This window comes from Xenopus laevis, chromosome 8S (assembly GCF_017654675.1).
Source record: "Xenopus laevis strain J_2021 chromosome 8S, Xenopus_laevis_v10.1, whole genome shotgun sequence".
Classification (NCBI taxonomy): Eukaryota; Metazoa; Chordata; class Amphibia; order Anura; family Pipidae; genus Xenopus; species Xenopus laevis.
Genome location: NC_054386.1, coordinates 2,654,074 through 2,665,299, shown reverse-complemented (window position 1 = coordinate 2,665,299; position 11,226 = coordinate 2,654,074). Strand labels below are relative to the sequence as shown.

General features: G+C 39.3%; 1 protein-coding gene across 1 annotated transcript; it reads right to left on the bottom strand.

Annotated features, from left to right (window-relative positions):
* Window positions 1–5,585: 5,585 nt before the first annotated feature.
* On the bottom strand, window positions 5,586–11,178 carry erh.S (ERH, mRNA splicing and mitosis factor S homeolog; the record flags this gene model as incomplete). Its single annotated transcript, NM_001090354.2, is given in 4 exon segments — window positions 5,586–6,038; window positions 6,986–7,106; window positions 10,858–10,945; window positions 11,161–11,178. Coding segments are annotated over 4 exon segments (315 nt in total). The 5' UTR covers window positions 11,164–11,178.
* Between the last annotated feature and the right edge of the window lie 48 nt (window positions 11,179–11,226).

The window sequence follows — 11,226 nt, the reverse complement described above, 5'->3', positions numbered from 1 at the left end:
TCGTGACTGTATTCCACTTACATAAAACCATTCACCTCTTCAGTCCCTATGGTTCTACTCAACTCCCCTATAACTGTGCACCACTACAGTCCCTATCTCTATAAACTATGGGCAATCGGCCATACTGCTTTGTACAAAAGCTCTTCTCAGTTTACTTCTCTAATCTCCTTTTAAAATAGAACACTCCGCTTTTAATACACTAGTTTACTGAAGGGAAACTTTACCCAATTTTTTTTAAACCGTTTTTAACTAAGTTTTAACATCTGTACATTCCTTTTTTTGTGGGTGTAACTTATGTACGTAGGATACATGAATTCCTTTCTACGCTGGCAAGCCAAAGGAGAATGGTCTTCAGTGTCTGAAAACGACTAATTCGATTGTGTGATCAGTACGACAGCTCATATTTCTGCAAATCTGCAGAGAAAATTGTTTTGTGCTCTTATTTTAGAGCTGTCTTTCTATGTAAATGAGAAATGTAAAAATGACTAAATAACAGATCTCATGTGACTGAATGTCAGGAGCCATGAAACAAATATTGTAAGGTTGGACTTTTTTTTTAATAAATTTATTTTTTATAGTTCTTTGTGTTTTGTGTTTTAACTAAAAAAAAAAGTTTCTACTTATATATTTATAAACCTTCAAATAAAATGTTGACTAAAAGAACAAAAAATCCAATGCACAAATACATTAAAGGGATACTGTCAAAACACATCAGTTAATAGTGCTGCTCCAGCAGAATTCTGCACTGAAATCCATTTCTCAAAAGAGCAAACAGATTTTTTTTTTATATTCAGTTTTGAAATCTGACATGGGGCTAGATATTTTGTCAATTTCCCAGCTGCCCCATGTCATGTGACTTGTGCTCCGATAAACTTCAATCACTCTTTACTGCTGTACTGCAAGTTGGACTCATATCACCCCCTCCCTTTCCCTCCCCCCAGCAGCCAAACAAAAGAACAATGGGAAGGTAACCACATAACAGCTCCCTAAAGCTGGCCATAGACGCAAAGATCCGATCGTACGAATCAACGTACGATCGGACTTTCCCATCTCCCGACCCTCCACTAACCATTCAGATCAAAGTCCTTACCATTCCAATCAAATAAGAACAGATCACCCAATGTTCTGCCCCTGACAGCAATCGTACGATACTTATGTCTGACAACACTAGTGACAGTCTCCCACTGAAAATCGTACGATCGGCAATACACGCAGAGATATTATCGGCAGGCGACAAATTTTCTAACCTGTCCGATCGACCAAACGACCGATCTCCGACGGACGAAAAATGTCAGGACTCTCCACACATGGTCCGAAAATCGTACGAATCCACGATTCGTACGATCGGATCTTTGCGTCTATGGCCAGCTTAACACAAGATAACAGCTGCCTGGTAGATCTAAGAACAACACTCAATAGTAAAAACTAGGGATGCACCGAATCCAGGATTCGGTTCGGGATTCGGCCTGGATTCGGCCTTTTTCAGCAGGATTCGGATTCGGCCGAATCTTTCTGCCCGGCCAAACCGAATCTGAATCCTAATTTGCATATGCAAATTAGGGGTGGGAGGAAAATTGCATGACTTTTTCTCACAAAACAAGGAAGTAAAAAATGTTTTCCCCTTCCCACCCCTAATTGGCATAAGCAAATTAGGGTTCGGATTCGGTTCGGTATTCGGCCGAATCTTTCACGAAGGATTCGGGGGTTCGGCCGAATCCAAAAAAGTGGATTCGGTGCATCCCTAGTAAAAACCAATGTCTCACTGAGACACATTTAGTTACATTGAGAAGGAAAAACAGCAGCCTGCCAGAAAGCATTTCTCTCCTAAAGTGCAGGCACAACTCACATGACTGGGGGCAGCTGGGAAACTGACAAAATGTCTAGCACCATGTCAGATTTCAAAATTGAACATAAAAAAATCTGTTTGCTCTTTTGAGAAATGGATTTCAGTGCATAATTCTGCTGGAGCAGCACTATTAACTGATGTGTTTTGAGAAAAACATGTTTTCTGGTGACAGGATCCCTTTAAGGTTGTTACGTTAATACTACTGTTTCTATCTAATATATAAAAAAAAGTGATTCTAAGCAACATGCCAATATACATTGATTACAGATTGTCAATGTTTCAATAGCTATTGTAATTGCAACTGAAGCCAATAGCCGTCTCTTGCCATTTTCTGCACTGCTGGTTCTGACTACTGAAACAAAGAAGCTCTCTTCTACCCCTGGAAATGGCCTTCCTGCATATTTAATTTGGTCAATGAATTCAAACCTATGGAAGCAGGAAGATCTGAAAATAACTGTAATTGAGGAAAAACAGAACAACAGATTAAGTGTTTCTGTATGCAGCGTCTGACTATCTCTCTTACCCCTTTTTCCTATACCATTATTAACATTTTGAATTTTTCCTTTTATATTTCCCTTTGGGTTTAGCTGAACTATACATTCTACATTAAATACATGAAAGTATTCTCTGCTTCCAGTCTCAAATGTATTAATTAGAAACATGAGTATTTGTTCATTTGCAATATTGAGTTCTTTGTGTGTTTCGTCTTCTTCCATTGGCTTCATTAGTCTAATTCATCAGTCATTCCTCAGTTGGCCAGGAGATGGAACTATCAACCAAGATGAAAGGACAGTGTTTGTGGAACTATCAAGCAATTTGGAAACACAAATGCGGAGGAGTGTTAATACAGATGATGCCTCAGATGACTGAAATATAAAGTGGCCAGTACTCAATAAGTGTTCCGCATAATAGCAGTGTGTTTAAAAAAAGTGAATAAAGCTCAAAATCCTTAATAGCTTTTATTTCCATACACGCAAATGTAATGAGAACACTGCACATTCTATTCCAAATCAAAACATGAAGAAACATGTATCAAATTTGTGTTATTTCTTTACAGAAAGTGAAGAAAAGGAAATATTAGGCTGTTCCAAAATATAGCAGTGTCTGCATTCTCTTTACAAACTCATTCACTGTATAAACTGAAAAATGTGTCAAGATTTTGCTTTCCTTTGAATGACTGAACTAATATTTAGTTGTATAATAATCAGTGTTTCTGAGAACTGCTGCACATCTGTGTTACATGGAGTCCCCCAACTTCCAACAACCTCTTACATTCCACAATTCTTCTGCATTTCTTGCTTTTGTCTCACAAACACCATTTTTGATGTCACCCCACAAGTTTTCTATTGGATTAAGGTCCAGGGATTGGACTGGTCACTCCATAACGTCAATCTTGTTGGTCTGGAACCAAGATGTTGCTCATTTACTGGTGTGTTTGGGGTCGTTGTCTTGTAACTCCATATCAAGGACATTTCCTCTTGGGCATAAGGCAACATGACCTCTTCAAGTATTTTCATGTATTGAAACTGATCCATGATCCCTGGTATGTGATAAATAGACCCAACACCACAGTATGAGAAACATCCCCATATCATGATACTTGTGCCCCCGGCTTCACTCTCTTCACTCTGTACTGGGGCTTCAATGCAACTGACAAACTATCTGTGGCCCATAGACCCAAAAAGAACCAAAATGTTGCGCCATTTCTCTTTCGGCCAGTCAATGTGTTCTTTGGCAAATTGTAAGCTCTTCAGCACGTCTTTTTTTCAACAGTGGGACTTTGCGGGGGCTTCTTGACAATAACTTGGCTTCACATAGTCTTCTAATTGTAACAGTATCACAGGTAACTTTACATCTTCTTTGATCTTCCTGGAGCTGATCGTTGGCTTTGCCATTTTGGCTATTCTTCTATCCATTCGAATGGTAGTTTTTCATTTTCTTCCACATCTTTCAGGTTTTGGTGCCATTTGAAAAGTGTTTGAAATCATTTTAGCTGAGCAGCTTATTTTCTGCACTTCTTTATATGTTTCCCCTCTCCAATCAACATTTTAATCAACGTACGCTGTTCTTCTGAACAATGTCTGGAACGACCCATTTTACTCAGATTTTCAGAGAGAAATGAACTATAACCAGCAGCACAACATTTGCTCCTTCCTTCCTTAAATAAGGGACGTAATTGACTCACAGAATGAATGATCTCACTAATTGAAGTCCACACGGCTATTTGGAAAAATCTATTATTATTTTGAACACTTCTATTATTTGGAACAAACCTTAACAAATAATTCAATTACACAGAATCCGCAGCACGTTATGACTATTGGGTTTCTATTACTCTACTACACCTACTAGTAAATTATTTGCCACGTAGAAATTTAATTTATAACAAAACCCGTGATCAGGTTAGGTATGTCGGACCACTATTATTCACACAACTGTTTCTGCAGTGCAGGTACCAGAACTCATCCTACAGTTTTGTGATCTGTTCCTTTCCCACAATTATAATGGAATAAAAGATTAGCTTTGATTTGTTTGTTTCCACAGTACTGAAGTTTCTCTACACCAGAGGTTTTAAAACTGTTTTGGTTAAAGCTTTGGTAACTTGCAGCAATTCAATACACTGGGGTCCCAGCATTATGAGTTACCCCATTGTTTTATAGCCCCAGCAATAAAGGACATTATGACCAAGGGGCAGATTTACTAAAAGGCAAAGTGACTGACGCTGGCGACCATTCGCCATTACCATTAGGCACTTCACCGATTTACTAGGCTAGCGAAAGAGACGCTATCGCTCATTCACACTAGATCGCCAGATGAATTTTCGCTCTGGTGAATGGATGTTACTCCACAAATTCACTAAGATGTGGATTTTACTGAACGTTACCTCTTTCGCCAGACTTGCCGTCACCAGCTCAGACCAGGAGAAGTGCATTGGAGTGAATAGATCTTCCTCATTCTTCTGTTACTCACATCATATTTTTAGTGGAAAAAGTTTCTAAGTCCCAAAAAATGGTGGCGTCTTCCTTTTTTCAGAGTGATGGGCTGCAAAAAGTCCTTAATATTTTTGGGTAACCTGGTTCCCCCATACGTTTTCTAACATATGGCACATAAACTATACAGTGGGCTCATGTGTAGGGCAATATAACAACTCTATTGTCTTTATTAAAGGGATACTGTCATGGGAACTGTCATTTCTCAAAAGAGCAAACAGATTTTTTTTATATTTAATTTTGAAATCTGACATGGGGCTAGACATTTTGTAAATTTCCCAGCTGCCCCCAGTCATGTGACTTGTGCTCTGATAAACTTCAATCACTCTTTACTGCAAGTTGGAGTGATATCACCCCTCCCCCAAGCAGCCAAACAAAAGAACAAGTTTTCCCGATGACAGGATCCCTTTAAGGTTCCCTGGACTTGTTTAGTGTAATGTATTTGCTGCAACATACAGTATACGTCCATTCCAATTTAGAATTTCCCACCATATGCAAATTAGCCTGAGCGAAGACTAACGAAGTTGCTCTAGGCGCAATTAAACGATAGCGCATCTTCTTCACTTTGAAGAAGGTTCTTGTGCAGATGCTTCTATTTACAGCATTTGTATACAAAATGCTCAGCAATCTAGAAACTGTGGCACTTTAATTACAAGCAATAATTAAGTATAAAGTTCTGTAAATATGCAATTAAAGGTAATAAAAGCAATTGCATATAGAAGAAGAAGAAAAAAAAAAAAAACAAAGAATTTATTCAAGAATTTATTTTGACTAAAATATTAGGGCATGCTTTAACCTGCCAAAACAGTGGCTGTGAAATTAACTGCGCAGACCACATTGTTGTGTAGCTGGAACCTGCAGAATACAGTAGTTGGGGCCCCGAGTGGTTAACATTTCCACCAGGCCGATTGCTTCTTGGTGTGTGCGGATTCAAACATTTCTTTTATAGAAAAAAAGATAAAATTAAAAAAAAAGGATTTTACATGTAACATCCAACATTGGTCTAAATCACTCAAGGCCCCTATAGTTTAAACAAAAGACAAACCACTATAATACAAAAAACAAAACTCCCCACTTTTTCTTCACTAAAACATCAAGATTATTTTCCCGCTTGCTGAGCTTGCCTGCGTAGGAGCACATAGATCTTCTCTTTTATCCAGTCTTTGTTGTAGGGCTGATATGTTTGAGTGTCGGCACGGTACCTATATAGAATAAAAAATAAACAAAAAAAAAAAAAAGTATATTAGAAAGTGTATAAATGATAAAACAAAAACTATTACACATTGGTCTCTAAATCATGGGCAGAAGATACATGCAATATATAAATCAATAGCAAAAATGTGGGTTTTCAAATGACAATGTAGTCACCATAGCAACCACTAAGCAGTGTTACAATAAAGTAAGTACATTTTATAGGCCAATAGGAAATATAAAAGTAAATTAAGTTCCCATATTTGCTCCACTTCCAGGGACGGTTACCGGAGCAATAAGTGGGTTATTTAATCAAAGCCCAACTGAACCTGCAACATTAAAGGATAAGTAAACCTTTAAAATAAGTGAATGTAAAATTGATGAGGGTGTTATTCTAAGCACTTTTGCAATGTACATTGATTTATTTTGTTTTTATTGCAAGATATTAAGGGATACATGTACTGTTAATATGAATGAATTGTGTTACAACAGTGCCACCTGCTGGTCAGTTTCCCACCAGTCTGACCAGCAAGTAGTCAAGGAAGTTGTCAGGAGAAAGAAAGAGGCTGATGTTCTTCTGCTTAAGAAAGATGTGAGAAAGGTTTCCAATTTTATTCCTAAGCAGAAGAACATCAGCCTCTTTCTTTCTCCTGACAACTTCCTTGACTACTTGCTGGTCAGACTGGTGGGAAACTGACCAGCAGGTGGTGCTGTTGTAACAAAATTCATTCATATTAATAGTACACGTATCCCTCAATATCTTGGAATCAAAAGATGATAAACAATGAATGTAAATTACAAATGTGCTTAGAATAGCATCCCCATCAATTTTACATTCACTTATTTTAAAGGTTTACTTATCCTTTAATTAAAAGCATTTCAGATATTGTGTCTCTTTTAGTTACAACATCCGGCAGTTTAACACCTTCATCTTATTAATTCAGTGCAAAATACTTACACCAGACAGCTAAGATCTGCCAGGTCATCGATGAAGTCAAATAACTGGCTGATGTCGTATGTGATAGATGGGCTATTGGGGTTCATTCTCTTCAGATGCTCTTCATACATCTTACAAACCCCTGTAATGAGAAAAAAAAACAAAATTGTGAGAGAGGAAGATGCACACGAACAGGTAAATTTATCAAAGGTTGAATTTTGAATTGATGTGAACTTTTTTTTTACTCTAATAAATTCAAATGTACTCAATTTCAATGAGAGGCTATTTATGAAAAAATGTGAATGTCTAAAATTTGACCGAATGGGAATGATCCGAAAAATTTGTTTAGTATTTTAATCAAATACGAACGAAACTCAAAACAGATTTTCCTCCGAAAAAACCTTGAATGTCAGGAAGACAATTAACATTCACACGAGTCAAGGGACCTCTACCCTTGACTTTTAAATGTATTCGGCAGGTTTTAGGTGGAGAATATCTGAATTAGAACGGTTTCCAGAGTCGATGGATAATGTGATAAATCTCACATTCAAATTTGGGTATTAAAATTCAAATGTGTGAATTTTGACAGAATATTCGATCCTTAATAAATCTGCCAGCAACTGTTAAGTGCTCGGCAAGTAGCTAAAGGTTTGCAAACACACACTGCATAAACTTCTATTTCGGATTCGGCCGAACCCCCTATTTTGGATTCAGCCGAACCCTTCGCGAAAGATTCGGCAGAATACCGGGAAGGGGAAAACAAAACGTCAGACGATTTGCCTACCGCCCCTAATTTGAAAATGCAAATTAGGATTCGGTTTCAGCCGGGCAGAAGGATTTGGCTGAATCCGACTGAAAAAGGCCGAATCGAATCCTGGATTCGGTGCATCCCTAATTTCTATCTTCCCAGATGCTCCATGTCAGAAGCTCACACGTGCCACATACATTTACTAGTCCAGCAGCATCTTTATACAAGACACTAGTTTACTACATGCCTAAAAACTACCTGTACATCAACACATGAAAATATATTAAAGAACTATATGAGGCATATAAGGAGGGTCAATACAAGGAGAATGGGCAATCCTGTGGCATGAAGCGCGGTAGATGCAGTAGATGCAGTGTGTTCATGGCACCAGGAGTCAACTCATATACTGGAATAAAGGAGCAACCAAAATGCAGTTTCCAGCCTTTTAATGTATGGGCCTATTCAATGTGATTCTAACAGCCTCTCCTAGTTAATCATAGCAAAATTCCCTGGTCCCGTCTCATTAGTAATTCAGTATATACACAAGTGCGTGTGTTTACAAAACAGGGTTTTTAGTTAGAAAGTTATGATCATAAAGCGGATGAGCCACCAAACCACGTCAAGGTAAAGCCCATACGGGTCAACTTTATGATCATAACTTTGTAACTAAAAAATCCCAGGTTTGTGAGGAACAGATGTGGGAGTACATGTGGGGATCAAACACAGGTAAGGGAACAAAGAAATGGTAATAGGGAGGTGAAAGAAGCAGGAACACACCTATACCTCCCAAACCTGCACTCATACTCAAGGCTGCACCAAGGAGAACAACAGAATAATGATAGAGGGGTAACTATCCCCCCCGCATCACTTACACCTCTGCAGAGGGGAACAAAATGGAGGTAGAGGTGCAACTGTCACCCCACACCTGTGGGCCTCTCCTGCAACTCACAACATGCACAAAGCAAATGGGGTCTGGCTCAAAAAGTGGGTTAAACTAATAAAACCAATCAGCTGGAACTCTACCGACTAACTTATACGGCCAGAGGTTGCCCACAATAATTCAAGAAAACATGGACTGCCTGGTTTCGCCCACAACTTATAAAGCCATATAAGCAAACTGCAACTTAACTGCTTCATTTCCTCCCCTTATAATCATGTTGGGTCTCATTGAAAAAACATTAATAAAAAGTTATTAAAAAGAAAATGTTGGGGTGGATCACAAGTGTCAGGCTGAGAGTTAAGGTTTATTGTCCCCCCACCTGTAGAGAATAATGAGAATATATCCACTGCTAAGTATATAAAGCAGGGTTGCCAGGTTGGCGGTTTTACAGGCAAATTGGGCTACTCATTTAAAGCCCGGGGCGGGTTTTGAAAGTACAAACTAGCCAAGTACTGCTTTGGGCTACTTTTTAGGCATTTGGCTGGTTTGTACTCTGGAAACCAGCCAATGTTTTTTCTTGCACTAATGTGCCAAGCCTGTGTCTCCCAATGCATGTTGGGTAATGTTGGTTTTAACAATTTGCCTACTGCCAAGTTGAATGTAAAACTACAATACCCAGCATGCAACGGGACGGACTTGTGTAGAAGTCAAGCGTTAACAGATTTTGGGCTGTGTACCCCAGTCTCCCGTTATTCTTAAGCATTCTCGCATTTTCTGTTGACTTTCCTCAATTTCAGACAATTTTGGGGCAAATATCTGCTGGCCACCAAAATGTCTAGAGGTTGAGCCGTTTTACCACTATTTATTGAAATTGTATATGAATTAGGCCTCACAGGGCCCCTATATCTCCTGGCCCCCCTCTGTAGTTACTCCCTGGGGACGGGTAAATCTGTCCCATTTTGCTTTGTGGAAAAATTTGCTCAACAGTGAAAATTTGAAAAACGCGTCTTTTCTCATACTCATTTATTTTATTTTTTTAGACTTTCACTGCACAAAGGGTGTTATTTTTATGGGGCTACTTTTAAAGTGCCTCTTGCCTAGTTTTGGGCTGGTTAAGTACTGGACTTGGGCTGGTTTTAAAAATTAGACCTGACAACCCTGTTATAAAGAGATCAGAAGTCACCACAGAAGAAAAGCAGCAGGCCGCACACTTTTACACAAGCCGAGGTCACTATTAATATCCTTATAAATCACAAAAGCCATGAATATCTTGTAAATTATATCCTTATAAACGGTGAGTAGTGATGTCATCAGTTATAAACGGTGAGTTCTGATGTCATCAGTTATAAACGGTGAGTTCTGATGTCATCAGTTATAAACGGTGAGTTCTGATGCCATTTCTGTCACATGACTCAGTGAAACGTGTGTATTATAATAAATAAAGTACCCCCAGTTGCAAAATATGAGGATATTAGAAGTTACCTCGGAGTTCCATGACCTTCGGCCTCGTACTTTTATATGGTCATGAAACTCCTCGGTAACTTAGAATATCCTTATATTTTACAAGAGGGGCTACTTTATTCACTATATAAATCACAGTTGGGGGCTTATTATCTACTATATCATTTACAAGAGGGGATATAATGTGGGGGGGGAGGGATGAACACTTATATACTGGATGTATAATGGAATCATGGCTCATATAAAGCACAGGCAATTAGCAATAAAATATGTTAAAGGAGAAGGAAAGGCTAAAAGTAAGTAAGTTTTATCAGAAAGGTCTATATAAATACACCAGTAACCCCTCAAAGTAATGCTGCTCTGAGTCCTCTGTCAAAAGAAACAGCACATTTCTTTCCTTCTATTGTGTACTCATGGGCTTCTGTATCAGACTAACTGTTTTCAGCTTAAACCTCCAGGGCTAGGGCTTGAGCATGCTCAGTTTGTTCCTCTCCTCTCTGCTGTAATCTGAGCCCAGAGCTATGAGTGAGCAGGGAAAGTCTCAGGCAGGAAGTGATGTCACACCAAGCTAATACAGCAGCTGCTATCCTAAACAAACAGAGAGCTTCTAGAGCTGTACAGAACAAATATAGAGTTATAGCTGCACTATTGTGGCTGATCTATTAGCAATAAATTACTTCAGTAGATTTCCTTCCCCTTTAATGGCTATACTGGGCCTGAAAAATGACTTGAGAGGAAAAGCTGCAGCGGTGACGTAGGAGTGACGTGTAATAGGAGGAGCAATAGAGAGAGCGGATTCCTTACCTTCCATACATTCATTCACCGACTCGTAGTCTGCGTAGGTTCTGCCCTCGGGTCTCTTGGTCGGCTGCACGAGGAGGATTGTGTGAGACTGAAAGAGACAAGGAGGGAGTTTGTGAGGTAAAAGCGCGTGTGGAACAGAAGGAACAGCTGCAGAGCCCGGGGCCCCCTCCATTACTAGTCACTATGAGGCCGCGCGTTATTCCGGGGAAGAGACTCGGTACAGTCCCACTACAAGAACTGCTCTTCGGATCCTTTACCCGGTAACGACTCCCGCTTCCCAGCAACAACCATTGCCCCACTCACCATCTCTGCGCTTTCTACACACCGCAACTGAGCACCAGAAGAAGCCAGCAGGAAATGGAAACGAGC